Source organism: Telopea speciosissima, chromosome 9 (genome assembly GCF_018873765.1).
Source record: "Telopea speciosissima isolate NSW1024214 ecotype Mountain lineage chromosome 9, Tspe_v1, whole genome shotgun sequence".
Taxonomy (NCBI): Eukaryota; Viridiplantae; Streptophyta; class Magnoliopsida; order Proteales; family Proteaceae; genus Telopea; species Telopea speciosissima.
Window position 1 is genome coordinate 55,627,115 of NC_057924.1, and position 21,207 is coordinate 55,648,321.

A 21,207-nucleotide genomic window follows, 5' to 3' on the forward strand; every position below is an offset into this window, starting at 1 on the left:
ATAAGACCACAAGAGAATATGCACCCCACTTTGAACCAATTGGTTTTAAAATAGAAACTTAATAATCGGCATAAAAAATAAGTCATATTATATCTTCTAGGTATCATTGGTGTGATACATAGTATTTTTACTAACAAACATGAAAGTTTTTGATTATATGATGTTAGAGCTTGTTTATCAGCAAATCGGTAAGGGTATTGGCTTCACTATGCTAGGCATTTGACAAATGGTTCGACAGAAGATGCAGTTCCATATACAGAATCACAATAAGCAGTTGTCTCATTTCCTGGAGTGGTACTTCTCAGAACAATATCCTCTAAATAGATGTTTGTGCAAGGAACAGTCTCACTACATGCAAGATCAATGGCGACTTTTCTTGTGGAAGACCCTTTTATCCTGGAGAACATAACATTGCTTACTTGAACAGCCAATGTCTTTGCATTCGTGATAAGAATTTGTTGAAGATCACCAACACACCCCAGCCCAGAAAAAATTAAAGTTAGTGATTCAATCAATCAACATAAATATTGCAGGAAAGTGACCATATAGATCTCATCAACTTTACTATTAAGTCCAGCTACTAGATATTGTTGAACTGGAATTGTGGGGTTTCAGAGAACTGTCTCTATAATTTGGGCTAAGATTTTAGCTGTGTTTGGTATGAATTTTGGGAATGCATTCTAGGTCGATATTGCATTCTTGAACGACAAAAATAACGATTTTTATCATTCGAGAATGCGAAATCAACCTAGAATACATTCCAAGAATCGCATCGTTTATATATTCTTATGTCACCTAAAAATAGATAGAGGAGGGGGAAGAAAGTACATACTTGGTTTGTGCAATTGTGTCCACCATTACAGTAGTACTGATCAATGACAATAGGATGGTCAACTGCAGTCATAGTGAAGTCCACAAATGTGATCCCTCTAGCAAAACCAGTTCCACCCTACACAATTCAACTCAACTTAGAAGGATTAGTGATCATTTAAAGTGAACTAATTTGTAAAATCACAAGAATCAAGAAGAAAAGCAGATCAAATGTGTTATAAAGGAGAAGTAGTAGGAAGATCAAAATTGCCACTCACAATGAATTGAAAAAATCAATAATTAGATGCAAATATTGATTAACATTAATTTTTTTTTGGATGAATGAAATATGTATTAACGAAGCACTAAGAATCTTTCTCCCCAAAAAAATAAAAGGGGAAAAAACAAGGAAGCAAACAAGGAGAATTCTCCACAACATAACAAAGGGCTAACTACAGCTTATGCAAGCTGGAGGCAAACCAAGCAAAGAGGAACAAAGGATAGATCGTCAGATTGGACCTCAACAACCAATCACCTGTATATGAAGTTGACCTTCTTCCCCATAGGATTAACATTATTAGTAGCTTAAAGTAGTAGCAAATCTAGGATGAACAAGGTTTTTTTTTTTGTTACCTGCCATGTCTTTATCCGTGCCCCGTTCATCGTCCCAACGAACTGACAATTCGAGACATGAATTTTTTCAACTATTGCTTTTGCTACATCATCCCCTAAGCTTCCAATACTAAGAAGTACAATGAAAAAGATGATTAGGATCTGATTCTGGAAAAACCCTATTTCCAATTCATCTACAATATCAAACACTCTTTATTGAAAAGCTCATATGAAAAACCTTATGCCATGTCCCGGGCCACATTTAATTCGACTAATATTCACGTCGATGCTTCTGGTTTCAATTGAAATACAATCATCTCCTATAAAACAAGATTGAACAAAAATAATAGGAGATTTTGATGTATGGAAATTGTTCCTTTCATTAGAAAATTAAAGGTAGTAGAGATAGGGAAGTAGTAGTACCAGTTCCTATGATTGAGTCTGTGATCTCAACATGTTTACTATGAGTTACATGTATACCATCTGTGTTTGGACTGTCCTCAGGTGCTACAATATACAATTGTGAAACCTGAACCCAACTAGAGTGTCCAATTACCAAATGCATTCTTGGGCTGTCAATGAATTTCAAACCATTCATTCGAAGACCAATTGTATTGTTGATTACCAATGTCTGCAGTAACAGATCAGAAAAGTTAGGGTAAAAGAAAGATTATTCAAACACGAAGGTTGTTTATGTTGGGGTCAATCGACTTGGAAGAACTCATCCCTAAAAGCTAGCTGTTAAGAAGAGGGTGCATGCCCAAGTAATCCTTACATGCCTCCACATTGGACTATTCACATTCGATGGGATCTGACTCTCCTCCAGTCGTGGCGGGAGCTGGAGGATCCAGCCCAGCAAAAAACATAGGGTGTTTGGGTCATTTCATTGTGGAGAGGGGGGGAGGGGGCGCCTGTGAAATGATCCAAACACCCCTTGTTTTGCTGGGCTGAATCCTCCAGCTCTCGCCGCGGCTGGAGGAGAGCCGAATTGCATTCGTTGTGCTGGGTAGAACTCATCCTTAAAAACTAGCCATTAAGGTGAGGGTGGTACCCAAGTCCTTGTATGCCTCCACATCAGGCTATTGACATCCGATGTGAGGTAATTGCTTTCGTGTGGAACCCAAATAGTTTTAAGTACTTACATTGGGCACTTTCAAGCACTTCTGCACAAGGAAATTAACAAAAGAACATCTTGAGTCACTGGAAAAAATTCAAATAGTAAAAATGATCTTAAGAGAGAGTATTGATTCTCAAATTTACTTTATCATTTTTGCAATTCCACCAGGACAAACCACGTCCATCAATCTGGGCAGATCCTGATCCAGTGATTGTTAGTCCATAAATAAAACCAAATTGAATCCAGAAATCTCTTTCAGAAACTTTCCATTCTGATATATCACTTGGAGCTGTTAGCTTTCCTGAAATCTGCATCTCACATTCACAAGTTAGAAAAAAGGGGTTCAAATAAGAATTTTGGATGGGCAATGGTAAGATAACTGAGTAGATTAATGGTCTGTTATAGTGTACCTGGACAGTAATATTAGATGATTTGCATGGACCAAAAAATTTCAATGGGTTCAACAAGAAGGTCTTGTCTGGAATGCTTAAGGTGGAACGTGCAGTACTTTTACAAGCCCTAGCCCATGCTTTCAAGAATGCCTACAAGTAAATGATGGAATTATCAATAAAAATAATATAGTGGCAATTCAATAACATACGAGGCACATCTCAGGAGATAAGAGTGCGTCCTGGCATCTCAGGGGTGAAATTTTCGCCATTCATGGGGGTTGGGGCGATCATTTTGCCCCCACTATGTCTGAGCATGGCCTTCCCCTCCACCATCCACCCACAGAGACATTTTCCAAGGCTCTGTTTCTTACTTGAAAATTTGCACTTTGAAAATTTTGACTTGTAAAATTTTACATGTATAAAAGTTTTCAATGCTTGTTTGTTTTTATGGAAACAAACATTGAAAAGCTTTTCGACATGTAAAATCTTACATTTACGAAGTAAAAATTTACACCTAAACAAAGGGAGCCTAAAGAAAAATGTGAACCACTCAGACTCATGCATAGCATCTTCTATGTAGAAAATAATATATTATTACCATTTAGCGAGTGGGGTCTCCACATTACCAATGGGAATCTCTCATCCACACCAATGGCAACACTCCCCACATTGCCAAGGGGAACCTCTCATCCACATAGGGCCCATATGATCAGCAAAGAACGAGAAAATAATAAAAGAAAAATATGTGAGAAGGCATATGATACGTTAGCTACATAGGACATAAAAAAAATTTTATGCATGACTGTGTATGTGCACGATCGGCATTAAAAGAGAGAGACAAGAGTGAAATTTTACCAGAGAGTCATCAGTTTTGCCATCTCCAACTGCTCCAAAGTCCATGACATCAAAAATCTTCACTGAAGGGACATATCTTGAAGAAGCCCATGCAAATATTGAAGCCAAACAAAACAAAAAAGAGAGAATAGAAACGCCCTACACAAAAACCAAGAAACCCATTAAACTAAAACATAAGAATAATATTGCAGAGATAGAGAGGAAGAAAATTCACATTATTAGCCATGATTTCTTCTTCACTTGCTGTTGTAATTTCCCTTGACCTCGATGAACTATTTAGTATTTATGAGAGGAGGATGGCGAAATGTGATAATAACTTATAAGGTATGTATAGTAGTAAATCAATCTCTCTCCCTCTCTTGCAGGAACAAAAATATTTCACATAATTTTTCTTTTCTGGTAAGGATTTCATTCTAATTTTACTTGTACCAAAATGGGTAATCTCAAATTTCATTAAACTGCTAATATCTTTTCAATTTTGCATTTTCAAATTTTAACTTTCCTTAATTACATAATATCATTTATGTTTTTTCCAACTAAACAATTTATATGTTTTTATTTCCATATTGGTTTTAATATGAACACGCCCTCCTTTTTCTATGCAATCTTTCAAATCCAATTTCAGAAGTCTTTTTTGGACTTCAATCCTCTTCAATTCCCTAAAAGCATGCGGTGCGGCAGTTCGGGGTGAAGATTTGACACATGGCAGCTCGGACATTCAACGGTCTGAGCTCAATGACTTCCATTCAACGGTCTGAGCTCCAGAAGAAATAAAAAAAAAATGGAAGTCAATGAGCTAAGACCGTTGAATGTCCGAACTGCCATGTGTCAAATCTCCACCCTGAACTGTCGCACTGCATGCTTTTAGGGAATTGAAGAGGATTATTTTCCGTCTTTTTCCTCAGTTGGATCAGTATAGTGAATGAATCACAGAGGTGCAAGTTTGGCCCGGCAAACCCGAATCCGCCCAAAGCCGGGCAAGGCCTGTGATTGAATCCTATTTTCCCTACCTATGGAAATTTGGGCTGGGTTATACAGGCCAAAAGTCCCATCCAATTTTTAGCAGGGCTGAGCTGTGATTTTCACCAAAATGCAGAATCCTCATTGCAACTCCTTCCAAGATCTGCATGGTAGAACAAGGGGCTCCGTTTAGTTGCAAGGGAAAATAAAGGGAAGGGAAGAGAAAAACTTTAAACTTAAAAAAGAAACTTTGATAATTATTATCCAACATGATTATATAAATCAGTAAAATTTCTTTCGATATTTAGTCATGATGTTCTTTACATGTAATTTTTATTTTTATTTTCAAACTCAAGGGATTTAAATGCAAAGCAAAATGAACTCATTTGAAAATTTCATTTCCCTTTCCTTTAATTTCACTTGCAACCAAACAGAGCCTAGATGAGATTGCCAATGTGATTCCACTCCATGTATAATTTAAAATACATGTATATCGATCACGATATTGTATTGATGTGTTTCCTGGACAGTCTCAGCATTTTATCTCCCCAGTACTTCGTTTCTATAATTGCAATATATAGTAATAAATTTGAGATAAGAAAAGATATGGTATCAAATAAAATATAACCTAATCATCTACAAAACACTATTTTTCATTTCATTTTTTTAGGTATAATTTGAATATTTCCTTGGTTATTTTTAAGATAAAAAAAACTCACTTTAGACTATGTTTGGTAGAAAGGGAATTAAAAATTTTCAAAACTAAAATAGAAAATTTGCGTAATCATTATCCACTAGGAATGGGCCGAATGAATTACATAAAATCACACAAATGTAGTAGGCCCTAGGTTTTGCTAATATTACTTAAATGTAATAGCAGTGAGCACCTAATTGTTGTTTTATTGAGAAAGAAATTGTGAAGAAGATAAAATAATTAAGGGCTCAGGTTTTCTGTGCCGCAGTGCAGGCTGTGTCCAGACACATGGGCTGTCACTCAGGGGGCAGGGTGGTCATTGCGCCCACCCCCATGTGTCTGGGCGCAACTTGCGCCCCGGCACAGAGAACATTCTCCCAATAAAGAAACAGCAGAGGTGAACAGTTTTCTTTGAAGCCATACTACAATTTTCTTTGTGTAATAAAGTTTTGGGGAGTATTTGTCTAGTAGTTCAAACTTATATGGTCTACACTCCACAATTATACCAAATAATTTGTACATTTGACTGACTAAGTTAGGGGAGGGATGGGTGTGGTTAGGAAAGTGCCCTGCCTTATCCTTGCTAACCTTGATTGGACATTTAAAAAAGCTACACACCGGTTCTAAAGGATATATATAGTAGGCAGATAATTGCTTCTAATTAATAGAGGAAAAGAGAAATTGCTTTCAAACTGGCACTTGGTAAAAGATTCCAATAAGGATTGCTTGATCCAAATAACACATCTAACCTGAGTGGATTTCTTGACCAGAAAATCATTTTGGCTTTAATGACAATGCAAAAGGAGCTTGGGTTCAAAAATAAAAAAAGGTTAATCTATATGTAACCAATATGGTTACAATATAATATTGTAACCAGACATATTTACCCATCCCTACTACGTACAAATTACTTAAAATAAGTGTTTATTTTGTAATTTCCTCCCCTCCGCCCTATTTCCTGCTCTCCCCTTTCTTCTCCATCTCCGATACCTAGTCCCTATCCCTCGCCCTCTCCTTGCCATGGTTTGTGATCTCGGTATCGGTTGGATTGGATTGGGATCCCCTAACTTGGGCAAATATTACACTTTTGTCCTTATTTTCTTATAAAATAACTAATTTTTTTATATTTTTATCCCTATCTGTACAGCTGAATCAGATCGGTATTAGGATCAATCTCGACCAATATCGATCTGATCCGACCAAAATCAGCCAATCCGATCCAATACCTCAAACCATGCTCCTCGCAAAACCCCCTCTCCCACTACCGAACTTGGGACCAAATTCCAAGCATCCCTATTTTCTGTCACTAGGACGCATGGTCCAATCTTCCCTTGTTCTCCAAAAAAATGGTTTTTGATGTTTTGAAAAAAAAATATTTCAAACACAAATACAATGTCGGTTTCTATAATGGACCAGCGTTATCAAATGCTTTGTTCCGTGTTTTTTTTTTTTTTATGGTTTTCACTAACATAGAAAAACACTAGAAATGTGTTTCTGTAGTGTTACCAAACGCAGCTTTAATGGTCTATCATAAAGCATAAAGCATAAAGCATAAAGCATACGAACTAAGATTAGCAAAATGCTTACGAACTAAGATTGCCCCAAATCTCTGCCCTGGTTCATAAGGACATATGATCTGTACCATTTGTTAGTTCCCTTCTCATGGGCAAGTACAGACAATAACATGGCAAAAGTATAGTCAAAATTTTGGAAAATCTAGTCAAGAGTCGTATAAACTAGGTCAATGTAAAAAATGATGAGACTAGGTCATAAATTGTCTTGGTCAAATAAGACTCGATATTTTTACCCGAATTATGACAAACTTGATGAGTATAGTCATTTTTTTAAAAAAATCATAAAGTCGACTCACTTAAAAACTGAGTTGAGTAAAATAGTACATTCATATTCTAAAACAATAAGAAACCCTCAACTCCTCGACTCCTTTCTCTTGTTCAATAATATGAACTCAAAATGCAATAATCTGTGATTTCTTAATTTTATTTCTTGGTTTTCCCAAAATTTTCTGATTTTTTACTAATTTATAATGTATTAAAAAAATTAATAAAATGTGATTCATCTTGATCAGGTTTGACAAGGTCAAACCACTGAGTTTTTCTAAAAGACGAGTCAAGTAAAAAAACTTGGTTTTCTAACTTTGGGCAATACCACGCGGTAGCTATATAGTACAGTACGCATAATAAATGAATGAAGGTCGGAGTGACACATTAATTGATATCTACCAAATAACGAGACGCCACTACATAGTCATGCATGTCTCTTGGAGTACCCAGCGAACCCATATCTGAGGAAAAAATCCTCTCCAATTCCCTAAAAGTGCTGTTAGATGACGTTTGGGGTGGAGATGTTGACACCTGATAGCTCGAACACCTAATGGTGAATAAAAAAAAAAAAATGAAGTCAATGAGCTCGGACCATTGAATGTCCGGAGTACCAGCTGATGACCTCTCCACAACCTCGCAATACAACATAGGTGAATTGGAGAGGATTTAAATCCCTATATCTGACCCCTTCAACTACCTATCAGGATTTTCCTAATTATTCTCCCTCCTCTCTCTCTCAACCAATACATATTTGAGATGAAACATCAAATCAGGTCTCTTCATATATGGACTTGAATACAATAAATCTACCCCGAGTCTCCAACAAGTCATCTCTCAGAATTAAGTACTCAAAATGGGTAAGAAAACATTCTCAAACTTTCTTGTCTTCCTCTTTTCTTTTCTTCCTATGCTTCTTCTGTGCAGTTGTTCTAATCCTGCTTCCAAGGAGATTGAACCTGATACCAATGGTATGTTTGTGTTTGGGAGCTCCTTGGTTGATAATGGAAACAACAACTTCCTGATGGACAAGACAAATAGTGTTGATTACCTGCCTTATGGGATAGATTTTCCTCTTGGGCCTAGTGGAAGGTACACTAATGGAAAGAATGTTATAGATGAGTTAGGAGAGTTGCTTAAGCTTCCTTTCATCCCACCATTCAAACACCCCACTACAAAGGGACATAATATTCTTCATGGTGTGAACTTTGCTTCTGGTGGTTCTGGGATACTTGATGACACTGGTACACCAGTAAGTCTCTCTCTCTCTCTCTCTCTCGGAAATAGATCCTCTATGGCCCAGCTGGCCAAGCGGCCATAATAGTGCAGGCATAATGAGGCGTGCAATGACCACCTTACCCCTACTCCAGCAAGGCGCTCGGGTAGGGGTAAGATGATAAATGCATGCCTCACATGGTCTGTGCTGCTATGGCCGCTCGGGCAGTTGGGCCGTAGAAGATCTGGATCTCTCTCTCTCTCTCTCAGAATTAGATCCTCTACGGCCCAACTGCCCGAGCGGCCATAGCAACACAGGCATAATGAGGCGCTCAATGACCACCTTACACCTACTCGGGCAAGGCGCTCGGGCAGGGGTAAGATGGTAAATGCACACCTCACATGGTCTGTGCTGCTATGGCCGCTTGGGCAGCTAGGCCATAGAAGATCTGGATCCCTCTCTCTCTCTCTCTCTCTCTCTCTCCCCCATACAAATAGAATCAAGTGCCCTTATATATCCAATTTTTTTTCATATTCTATTCTACAATTAATTATATGTATAATTAAATTTTATGTAAGTAGACACTTGTGAGATTTGATGTGATTGAACCAATGATTGCATAGTGAACCCTTTTTAAATTGGTCCTATTTTTTTTGTTTTTTTAATCCGAATATTATCTGAGACCCGGGGAAGCCCCAGATACCGAAACCACTCCGTTCACTCCAACAACATTCACATTAGAAAAACGTTCCACCAACACAATTACATTATGAAGACTGAAAGATTTTTAACTGTTGCAAAAGTTTCTTAAGGTTTTGGGGAAGGTCTTCCTCTGCAAAGAAATCTGAGTTTTACAGAGTAGGAATGTTATTATATGAAATGACATTCCATTTTACCATTTTCAGGGCACTGTGATCACTATGAGGCAACAAGTGAAGAACTTCGAGAAGGACACATTGTCACAATTAGGACATCAACTAGGGCATACAAGCACTAATTCACTCATCTCCTCTGGTATCCTCTCGAAGTATTTGTTTGTGATTGGAGTAGGTGGAAATGACTACCTATTGAATTACCTCAAAAGCAACCACCCTGGTCTTATCAGTTTTGAAGCTTTCACTGCAAACATGACTATGGAATTATCTAATGAACTCAAGGTAATAATAATCCTCATCTATCCCAAATTCTGGTATATTAGTGAGCCAAGTTTGGGTCAGTTCCAGGCCCAAAATTAGGCCCATATAATAGTTTTAGGTTCATTCATACACAACTAGGGTAGCTTAAATACCACATTAAAGGTTGTTTGTTACATGATCAAGAACAAATTAAAAAGAAGAATAAACTTGATTAATCTAAAATCTAATCTGATTTTTTACTTCTTGTTATTGATCATGCAGAACTTGTATAGCTTGGGAGCTCGGAAATTCGTGTTGATATCGATATATCCGATGGGATGTATTCCTGTAATTATGAATAAATTTCATATGCAGATGGGTTGCTTCTTACCCCTTAATAAGGCTGTTTCTCTATACAATTCTCACTTGAAATTTTTAGTTGATGTGTTGAAGCCTAAAATGCCAGGTTCTAATCTAGTTTATGTTAATTCTTACGATATCATCAGCGATATTATAAAAAATCCTAACCCTAGAGGTAATCACCATTAATCACTCACATTTCATATATATATTTTCATTAATTTCTACTTTCATGTGTAATTAAAGAAGTATTAGTAATTTAATGTTTTGGTTTTAATTTTCAGGTTTCAATGATATACGCAATGCTTGCTGTGAATTAAATGAAAGTGGAGTACTATGCAAGCGAGGAGGGAAGGCATGTGGAGATAGGAATTCTCATGTCTTCTTTGATGGGTTGCATCCAACTGAAGCTGTAAACAAGTTGATAGCTAAGAGTGCTTATGATTCCAGTTCCTCTGTTGAAACTTACCCCATGAATGTTCAAGCACTAGCCAAGCTTTAGTCTTTCCTTCATCACTTAAACCCACTTTACTTTTATTTGTATGTACTTGGCCTTTTAGGGTTTAATTTCAATTCCTATTTTAGGTTAAAATAGAAATGAAGTCAATAAATTAAGAGGACGGGGCTTGGTGCAATGGTAAAGGTTGTTCCATTCTGACCAAGTGGTCACGGGGCTTTCATTGGCTGTTTCTCGATTGGCATCAGACATAACTATGCTTTAGTTGCGGAAGCACTCGGCTTTAGGCAAGCTTTGTCTAATGCTATTTCTTGGAACATCTCTTATCTCATTATTGAGAGCGATAATCTATTGATAACTGAAATTCTCTACCACAAGGCTGCTTCTATACCATGGCGAATCGACCCTATTGTCCATGACTGTTGGAATCTCCTTAACCGATTCGAAGTTGTCTTGTTCCATCATATTTTGAGAGAAGGCAATGCAACTGCGAATGTCCTTGCTACCACAGCAGCATCTTCACAACTCGCATCAACTTGGCTATCCCAGCCCCCTTCTTGTATTTCCCTTTCTTTATTTGTAGACTCTTTAGGAACATTGTTCCCTCGTTAATAAAATAGTCCATCAAAAAAAAAAAAAAAAGGTCATGGGTTCAAGTCTGGAAAATGTTTCTCAGCGAAAGAAGGGGTAAGGCTGCATACATTATGACCCTCCCCAGCTCCCACAGTTGCAAGGTCCTTGTGCATTGGATACACCCTTTTTTGTTTTTTGTTTTTTATTTTTTTTTTAAAGTCAATAAATTGTCACTTGTCAAACCAAATTCAAACCAGATCGAAACTAAAACCAATATATCCAATAACAAACAGATAAGAACCAAAGTTTCCTTACCGGCGGTTCATTCATTTGACCATCTGCCATATACAGATACATCGCCATGCGCTTTGACAATGTTGTTGATTATTCAAATAGGAAGGTTTGTTTATGTTGGGAGTTCAAGGAACTCATCCTTAAAAACTAGCCGTAAAGGAGAGCGTGCCCAAGTAGTCCTTATATGCCTCCACATTTGCTATTCACATTCAGCTTATGTTTTTATTTCCATAGTGGTTTTAATACACACACACACCCTCATTTTTCTCTACTCGCTATGTATATGTGCAATCTTCCTAATCCAATCGCACGTTTGACTTGGCAAACCCGAAACCGAACCCACTTATAGCCTGGGCAAGGCATGTGATTGAATCATATTTTCTACACCTATAGAAATTTGGGCTGGATAAAAAGGACCAAATGGCCCATCCAATTTTTACAGTCTCTCTGTGAAAGCAGGGGTAAGGCTGCATACATTATGACTCTCCCCATCTCCCGCAGTGGCAGGGTCCTCGTGCATTGGGTACACCCTTTTTTTAAAGTCAATAAATTATCATTTGTCAAACCAAATTCAAATCAGATCGAAACTAAAACCAATCCAATAACAAACAGATAAGAACCAAAGTTTCCTTACCGGCTGTACATTCATCTGACCATCTGCCAAATATAGATACATCGCCATGCGCTTTGACAATGTTGTTGATTATTCAAAGAGGAAGGTTTGTTTATGTTGGGAGTTGAAGGAACTCATCCTTCAAAACTAGTTGTTAAAGAGAGGGTGCCCAAGTAGTCCTTATATGCCTCCACGTTGGCTATTCACATTCAGCTTATGTTTTTTATTTCCATAGTGGTTTTAATACAAACACAGGCACCCTCATTTTTCTCTACTCACTATGTATACATGCAATCTTCCTAATCCAATCGCACGTTTGGCCTGGCAAACCCGAAACCGAACCCGCCCATAACCTGGGCAAGGCATGTGATTGAATCCTATTTTCTCTACCTATAGAAATTTGGGAGTGGATAAAAAGGACCAAAAGGCCCATCCAGTTTTTAACAGGGCTGAGCTGGGATTTTCACCAAACTGCAAAATCCTTATTGCAGCTCCTTCCAAGATCCACATGGTAGAACTAGAGGGTTCCGTTTGCTTGCAAGGGAAATTAAAGGAAAAGGACGAGAAAAAATTTAAACCTAAAAGAAAACTTTGGTACTTATTATCCAACATGATTATATAAACTGTGTAAATTTCTTACCATATTTAATTATGATTTTTTTACATGTATTTTTTATTTTAATTTTCAAACCCAAAGGATTAAATTGCAAAGCAAAGTGAATTTTATAACTAAATATGGAATGATTTGGAGTTAACAATATAATCAAGTGGAGTATGATTACAAAAGTTTCTTTTTTAGATTTGAAATTTTCATTCTCCTTTCCTTTAATTTCCTTTACAACCAAACAGAGCCTAGATGAGATTGCCAAGTTGATTCCACTCCCTTTATGATTTAAAATACTTGTATATAGGGCTGCAACCGGGTCGGATTGGGCTGGTTTTTTTAAAACCCTAGCCCAACCCTGAGTCCCCTTAGCTGGGCCTCGGCCCGCCCTGACCCTGACTCAGGGCCTAAACACCTTGACCCTAACCCTGACCCTGACGGGGCAAGCCCAGCCCAAGCCCGCCCTGATTGGCCCTGGCCTTGCACTAATTAAATTAAAATAGACTATGTAAGTTGTGAGAGTGGAGGCTTGAACCCAAGACCTTTTGGTAATAATTGGTTTGTTCACAACACAAACTACCAAGTGTGCTAAGCACTTGTTTACATGAACAATAGCTTCTATTTTTTAATAGATAAAGAAATTTCTTCAGGGCCAAAATCAGGGTCGGGCTGACCAGAGGTCTCAACCTTGGCCCGACCCGACCCTGACTCAAGGCCAGGAATTTCTGGCCCTAACCCGCCCTCAGGGCCAGAAATCTTAGCCCAGACCCTACTCGGGCTCAGGGCGGGCCAGGGCGGGTTTGGGCCGATAGGGCCAAACTTGCAACCCTACTTGCATATCATGGTAATAAATTTGAGAGAAGATAAGATATGGCCGCTATCAATAAAACATAACCTAATCGTCTATAAAACATTGTTTTTCACTTCATTTTCTTAATATAATTTGAAGGACTAAGTTTCCCTCCAACCATAGGGTTATGGTTCACCTATCATCCTAGGGTTCACAAACCCCTCATAGGGTTTTAGTATGTTCCAAAATACCCTCCCGATACCCATTCCCACCCTCTCCCGAGATCACATTCACCGTGGGTGGGTGGATGGAAACTCACTCCTGATTCAAAAAATTCCTTTCATAAGTTTGAAAATTTTACTTTTTTTCTCTTCCCTTTAATGTCTTCTGCAACCAAACGCAGCCTTAAAAGTTTTATAGGGGTACGAATTGAATTGGCTAGGTGGGATTCTGAAAACTCAAGCCCAACTTGAGATCACCTAGGCAAAACCCGAGCCCGGCCCAATCTGAACCCGGGCTTGGAAATTTCAAACATTGCCCACCATATCCAAGCATAATTAGTCCAATCCCAACCATCTTGTATAATTGCATGTAAATTGGGTTTGAACCATGAACGAGAAAGTGAAATTCCTAAACCCAACCCAACCCACCCAGCCCACTCATTCCTAAACTGTTTAAATTTCTTGTCATATTTAGTTTTGATTTTTTTACATGTAATTTTGATTTTAACAATATAATCATGTGGGGTATGATTATAAAAGTTTCTTTTTTAGATTTGAAATTTTCATTCTCCTTTCCTTTAATTTCCTTTACAACCAAACAGAGCCTAGATGAGATTGCCAAGTTGATTCCACTCCCTTTATGATTTAAAATACTTGTATACCATGGTAATAAATTTGAGAGATGATAAGATATGGCCGGTATCAATAAAACATAACCTAATCGTCTATAAAACATTGTTTTTCACTTCATTATCTTGATATAATTTGAAGGACTAACTTTCCCTCCACCCATACGGGATGGTTCACCTATCATCCTAGGGTTCACAAACCCCTCGTAGGGTTTTAGTCTGTTCCAAAACGGATCGGATTCGGCACGGATAGTGCTATATCCGCATCTGATTAACTTTCGGACGGATTCGGATAGTGCTAAACGGATACGGATCAGATATTCTATCCGTTTACATGTAAATATAGCTTTTCAGATAGCTATAGCCTATCCGTATCCGTATCCGTTTATCTTTTGGACGGATTCGGATAGTGCTAAACAGATACGGACACGGATATAGAAACGGATTTCGGCTATTCATTTACATCCCTACCCAATACCCTTTCCCGCCCTCTCCCGCTCGCAGTGAATGAGATCACATTCACCATGGGTGGGTGGGTGGATGGAAACTCACTCCTAATTCAAAAAATTCCATTCATAGGTTTGAAATTTTACTTTTCTTCCCTTTACTTTCTCTTGCAATCAAACGCAGCCTTAAAACATTTATAGGGGTACGAATTGAATTGGCTAGCTGGGATTCTGAAAACTCAAGCCCAACTTGAGATCACCTAGGCATAGCCCGAGCCCGGCCCAATCTGAACTCGGGCTGGGAACTTCCATACATTGCCCACCATATCCAAGCATAATTAGTCCAATCCCAACCATCTTATATAATTGCATGTAAATTGGGTTTGAACCATGAACGAGAAAGTGGAATTCCTAAACCCAACCCATCCAGCCCACTCATCCGTAGCTAGGCCCGTGGGCTGGAAATACCAGCTCAAACCCAAAAAAAGAAGTACGAGGCAGGGTTCAAGTTTTTCTTTTATTTTATTTTATTTTATTTCCTATCCTATCCATACAGCCATAAGTAAAACTATGTGTTAAACACAAAGTATTAAATTTGTACTTTGAGGGTACATTTGTAATTTCAAAAAAAAAAAAAGAGAACATGGGGAACCACGAGACAATGTTGTGCTGGAAAGAGACGGTTCTTAGCTGGAAGTTGGGAACGAAAGCATCATTTTTTTCGTCCTTTTAAATCTAACACACACATACACAAAGTAACACAAAAAAGAGTCACAGACACAGCAGCAGCATCGAAAACTGACGCAGCGGAGTCCACAAACAACGAGTCAGTAACAACAATGCAGTGGGCCCCACCTTCAATACTTTCTTTTGAAATTACACGTCACCACTCTCTTTCTTTTGGTCGGTGGATTTTTTTCCGTACACCACACTGCGAGAAAAAATAAATAAATAAAATAAAAAGTCCACAATTTGCCAGTAAGTCAGAGAGTCTGTCAGTCAAGCCAAAGACCAAATGACCCTCATTTATTAAAGTTTTTTTTTTTCCTAGTGGGGCCCACTGGTGAAAGCAAAAGATTGTCCGTACCTGTTACGGTCATGATACCGTAACGTCCCTTTAAAAATGTGGGACCAGATTTTAAAATACTCCAGTGCAGTTTGGATTTTTAGTACCCCCGGCCCCTACAAAAAAGAATAAAAAGAAAAAAATAAAATCTTTCTGGAAGCATGGCGCAGTGTAGCCACATGGCGTATGAGTTGCCATGTTGCACACATCGGTTTGCTCGCCTTCATATTTTTGGGGAGGGGGATGGGGATTTCGCCTTTCCCAAGGACTGGAGAAAACGATCAAATAGACCTTACAGCCACTAACCCTTTTCTATTTTTTAAAGAGAAATGGAGGCAGTTACCCGAGAGTCCTTTCTATATAAAAAAAATAAAATAAAATGACCCTCATACCCCAACAGAAAGATACATCACAAAGGTTAGTAATGTAATTTCACTTAGGTTATTTGAACAAAGCATAGGGAGAATGATCGAAACAAGTTCAATTAAACTTGAATTTGGATTCAAGAATTTTTAGAATCGTTCAAACTTAGTAAAATAGGTATAACTCTCTGGATATAATTCGTAAAAGACTCGTAGGGCTAAATCTTTTATGAAGAAAGTTTTTTCTGATTCAGACTATAAATTTGTCAAAATAAGTTGAGAACACTGACTTTGTGCAAATCTAAATTTTGAAATTGAAAACAATAAACTATTTTTTTTGTGGTTTTTTGTAAATGAATAAATTTGGGATTGAAACACCTCTATTTTAGGATGTGTAGCAGTACCAAGAGTGTTGTTGCAACTCTTCTAGGATGCATGAAACACAATGGAAAACACTAACTCTTCAAGGATTGTGAGAAAATTTTCAAGGTTTTAAAGGGATAAACTCTTCAAGATTCAAGAACACATCTTGGTTCAAGGAAATGCTTATAGCAACTTTCATTCTCACATCTCTAGTCTCCATTACAAATAAGAAAAGTAGGTTTTTTATAGGTAACATAAAAAAAATCCTAAAACTTCTTACGATAACTTAACCATCCATTTATAATGAGATTCTATGACTGAGATTAAATCTTTATCTTACATAATAAAGATTAAACAATATTAGTAATGAGTTTGCTTTGCATTATGGGCCAAGAGGGCTTTGTAAGCTTGATACGGATAGAACTCTATAAAGGCTTAGTTGTTAAACTTTGAGTTGCATCGGTTTGGAGCTACATCAGTTAGTTTTTCAAATGTCACAAGATATCTATTCTAACCATCGGATAGAGAAGACATGGTCTAGATTAACCATGTGTCAAATTTCAAAGTTTCATTCCATTAAATACCTCTCCTTTTTTTTTTCTTTTGTTTGCATACGTTTCCTATATGCCCATGCATGTGTGTACAAGTATTTTAGACCTATTGTACTATTTCACAACTCATAGAGGGAACAGATGTTTAGACTACAAAAAAGCATGTAAAAATAGAGGGCTCAAATTTGTCTTGTGATTTTCAAAATACTTTGACCTTTCATCGTTACATGTATAACTTACCCCCCCTCCAAAAAAAAAATATTGAATTTATCAAATGGTTTTTCAATTTTTCACGGTTTCGATCGGTATTATTGGTCAATTTGCTCGATTTCAAGTTTTAAACGGTTTCTAAAAACCAAAACCAATACTAAATGATAAGGAGTTCAATCATTCGATTTTGATTTGGGCCAGTCAATTTGATCGATTTTAATTGGAACGATCAATTTCAATTTCGATTTGGTCTGGTTAACCTCGATCAGTTAAAACGGGTTGTTCTGGCTCTTGACACTCCTATGTGAACCCCTTTATACATGTCGTGTGGCGCTCTCTCCCATGCTCTCATTAGCTTGACATGAGAAATTTCATCACATAGTGGTAGCATGTCGATAAAAAGTCATTTTTTTTGTCTGATAAGTAAGTTGGAATCAAAAAAAAAAAAAAAAAAAACTCTATTTAGAATGGTCCAAATGATTAAGATATATTTTTATAATTTGACATGTAACCAATCCAAGTCATTTCCTCGTCAATGCTACATTTGAATAACATGATGATTAAACCACTTGACAAAAACATGATGTTTAATTGGAATGCTTTCCAGGGGTGTGCTTTAGTTGTATTCATTTCCCACTTGTTAGATGACAAACCAATTGAAGCCACTTGCTTTGTCACTTGACTTCTTTATTCATTCATTTGAATTTTTGGATAAATAAAGAAGTGATATTCCTATGGTTCAGACGTCATCTCTCAAAGTATTATAAATAATTTGTAATCATATTTTTTCTTAATTTTTAATAAGGGTAATATCTTATCATTTCACATGAGTACTCGAAATATGTACAAAACTATATCTCACACTTGATAATGATATAATGGTAGAAATATTTAGTTGGATCATATTTCATCATCCATCTATAAAAAACACATAATTGTAAAACATTTCATATTATTTTAAAAACCATTTTTTGTATCCAACAATGAAGTAATTCAAAATTAGAACTTGAGCACATTGGTGAAACAAAGGTTATTATTCTTCATTGGAATCCTTAATTTCTATTGTGAAGTTTTGTGCAATGAGTGATAAATCAAGCACTTTCTTTCTACTTGTTCTTGTTGAGACTTGAGTGCTATGATTCTGTTTCATTAGTTTTGGGTTTAACTTAGCTTGCAAATTCTTTGAAGTGGAGAACCAAGTTTCTCAATGAGGATAATTACAACTCTTTTATCTTTTAATGAATTTTGATAGGAAAGTTTCATGTTCCTAGGGGGTTGAAAGTCGAAACCTCCACATATTTGATAGAAGTTTGAATCCAAAATTTCTAATAAGTTAAACTTGACTGACAGAAAAGATGAGAAAAAAAAGATTAGAGTTAGTTATCAAAGATCACATGAGAAAAGTACTATATATAGGAAAGAAGAAGCACTTGAATCTATAAGGTAAAAAAAGAAACAAAGATGTTAGTAGCCATGGGTCTAATACTAATATTTATTGTTATATATTGTTTTATATATGTTCTTAATTGCTGGAGTTTTTGGAATAAATAGTAATAGGTGAGGGGTGTTGGAAAAACAACGCCCAGAAATGAGATTTGTAAAAGAAAGCGAAGATAAAGAGATAAACAAACACACAACATAAGGATTTTATGTGGTTCACCCCCCAAGAAGGTAGACTATCAGCGATAGAATATGGTTTCACTACTACTCTAAAGAATATTACAAACCCTCAGATCTTGCACATCTTTTTCAACGAGATAATGACACTTTATAGAAAAGTCCTAACCCAAAAAAATACAAAAATGCCCCCAAAAGTCAAAAGATATCGATGACCTCTACTAGACACACTGCCTTTGGCGGAGATGTATGCACCTTTTAAACTATCCAGACATGTTTCGAGACCGAAATGACCCTTCGAAGATTTCCCACTACACATTCTGAACTGAGATCAGACTTCACCAATAACAATGAGGAGTATTGTTGTACCCCTCTACTATGTACTTTGTACTTTCAATGCCCACGTACATGCATGTAGGTCTTATATGGGACCAATTTTATTTTAGTTTCCAATGATTTTTTTTTCTTCCATCATTGTCTAGTTGAACTTGAAGGGTCTACATTCCACAATTTTACCAAATAACAGTCTTTGTCTAGTTCAAACTTATATGGTCTACATTCCACAATTATACCAAATAATTTGTACATTTGAGTGACTAAGTTAGGGGGGGTAGGTGTGGTTAGGAAACTGCCCTTATCCTTACCGGTTTTAAAGGATATAGTAGACAGATAATTGCTTCTAGTTAATAAATGACAAGTGAAATTGCTTCAAACTATGAGTTGGTAAAAGATTCCTATAAAGATTGCTTGACCCAAATATCACATCTGACTTGAGTGGATTTCTTGACCAGATGATCACTTTGGCTTTTGTGACAATTCAAAAGTTTAGGAGGATGGTTTGAAAAACTAAAAAATACTATAAGAAAATTAAAATATTTCCATTGTCTTGATAACCTTTCTATGACATGCCCTCTACTGTTCTGGCACATGGAGTGATGGTTGGTATAGTAGGAAGACTATTGGGCATATCTAAAATCCATTGATTAGTACTTATTAATTTTATGGTAGGTTTCAACTATATGGCTAATCTTATATGGACTTTACCTATTGATTTGTCAACAGTTCCTATTAGTCACTTATTAAATTTGGTTGTTGATTGCTTGATTAGTCACTTATATGGACTTTTCTATTGATTTATTTGAAATTTTGACCATTGGTAGGGAAAACATTGACATGTCCACCAAATGAGGGAGTGATAGGAGCCTGCTCCAAGATTTGGCATGATGTTGGAATAGTTTGGAAAAGTATTGGAAAGAATCTTTTAAAGTATAAGCTTTTGTGGAAGAAAAGTTTTTTTTCTTTGAATCGGTAGTGTAAGTTATGTCAGCACTCTCTCTGTTGGATGGTCCAACCCAAAACTTTAAGGAATTAGGTAGAGAGAAATCGTTAAGGATATAAAGATACCAAGGATTTAAACAAACCAATGTAGGACTATAGCTCTGATACCATGATCGAGAGTCCAATCCAAAACCTTAAGGCATCAGATGGAGAGCTCCTCAAGTATATGAATGCACCAATGACTTTGATACACTGATGTGGCACCATATATAGCTCTATAACTTCTAACACTCTATCTCTCTCCTCCACCCCCTGATGGCAAATTTGATCAACGAGCTCTAATTAGTATGCTCCCCTACTCTGCCAACTCGAAGAAAATGAGCCCCCAAGTTTTCTACATGGAACTATAGAAAGGAATTATTTTTATATAGGCACTATTATTTTTGCCATGTAAATGACATTGTTGGTCAATGCTACCTTAACATAGATGGTTAATCATTCGGATCACCTATGTGCTGAATTTTATTGGTCATCTCAATCATATGACCCATGTGTATTGAACTTTTTTCTTTACATTTCAGTTTCTCCTCATTTCTCAGTTTCAATTATCGAATAGATAAGGAACCGTTTTAATTGACCATCTTAAAAAATATGGTCCTCCTATATTAGATTAATGTTTCTCAATAGTGCAAAATGTTGACTATTGCAAATATATGAATAATATGCTTTGCTCTTAACCAAACAGTTCAAAGATTTGCCTTGTGGTAGATTATTGGGCTTAAAATTTGTTGATCTGTAGAACCTAAGGTCCCCTGCCTACATATCAAGTTTCATCTTGCAAGGAGTTCCAATAATGACAAGATAAAGCCTTAAAAATCTTAGGACTATGAGGGTTATTGGACATACATGGGAGATTATTTGAATGAATTTGAATATCGTATCAATATCGCCCGTACTTGATACAAATATATAAGATATCAATGCAGGTTGAAAATATTTTTTAATTTACATCCAATACGGTCATCGATACCGTATCTATAACCATGTTAGTGATATAAAATAGTTCTTAGTACCCAAAAAAATAAATAAATAAATAAATTACTTCAGAGTTTAATAGGACTTTATCTATATGGTATTAGAGATCAGGATTATATGGTCTTATTT

At 36.7% G+C, this 21,207-nt stretch overlaps 2 protein-coding genes across 2 annotated transcripts; one reads left to right on the forward strand and one right to left on the reverse strand.

Annotated features, from left to right (window-relative positions):
- Positions 1 to 206: 206 nt before the first annotated feature.
- On the reverse strand, positions 207 to 7,740 carry LOC122639127 (probable polygalacturonase At3g15720). The gene is made up of 10 exons (XM_043831956.1): positions 7,681 to 7,740; positions 3,787 to 3,924; positions 2,950 to 3,081; positions 2,683 to 2,847; positions 2,565 to 2,585; positions 1,846 to 2,086; positions 1,661 to 1,742; positions 1,444 to 1,552; positions 833 to 949; positions 207 to 476 (listed from the first exon to the last, which is right to left on the reverse strand). Exons 1-10 carry the CDS (start codon positions 7,738 to 7,740, stop codon positions 207 to 209), a joined length of 1,335 nt encoding a protein of 444 aa, XP_043687891.1.
- Positions 7,741 to 8,037: 297 nt separating this feature from the next.
- On the forward strand, positions 8,038 to 10,471 carry LOC122639128 (GDSL esterase/lipase At1g29670-like). Its single transcript, XM_043831957.1, has 5 exons — positions 8,038 to 8,054; positions 8,206 to 8,530; positions 9,400 to 9,651; positions 9,985 to 10,144; positions 10,254 to 10,471. Exons 1-5 carry the CDS (start codon positions 8,038 to 8,040, stop codon positions 10,469 to 10,471), a joined length of 972 nt encoding a protein of 323 aa, XP_043687892.1.
- Positions 10,472 to 21,207: the final 10,736 nt, after the last annotated feature.

Coding starts and splice junctions, on each gene's coding strand:
- LOC122639128 (XM_043831957.1), top strand. Junction 9,652..9,984: donor AATTATCTAATGAACTCAAG/GTAATAATAATC, acceptor TTTCATATGCAG/ATGGGTTGCTTCTTACCCCT. Junction 10,145..10,253: donor AAAAAATCCTAACCCTAGAG/GTAATCACCATT, acceptor TTTAATTTTCAG/GTTTCAATGATATACGCAAT.
- LOC122639127 (XM_043831956.1), bottom strand. CDS start 7,740: ATGGGTTCGCTGGGTACTCCAAGAGACATGCATGACTATGTAGTGGCG. Junction 2,087..2,564: donor AGTGCTTGAAAGTGCCCAAT/GTAAGTACTTAA, acceptor GAATAATCTTTC/TTTTACCCTAACTTTTCTGA. Junction 477..832: donor GACACAATTGCACAAACCAA/GTATGTACTTTC, acceptor TCTGGGCTGGGG/TGTGTTGGTGATCTTCAACA.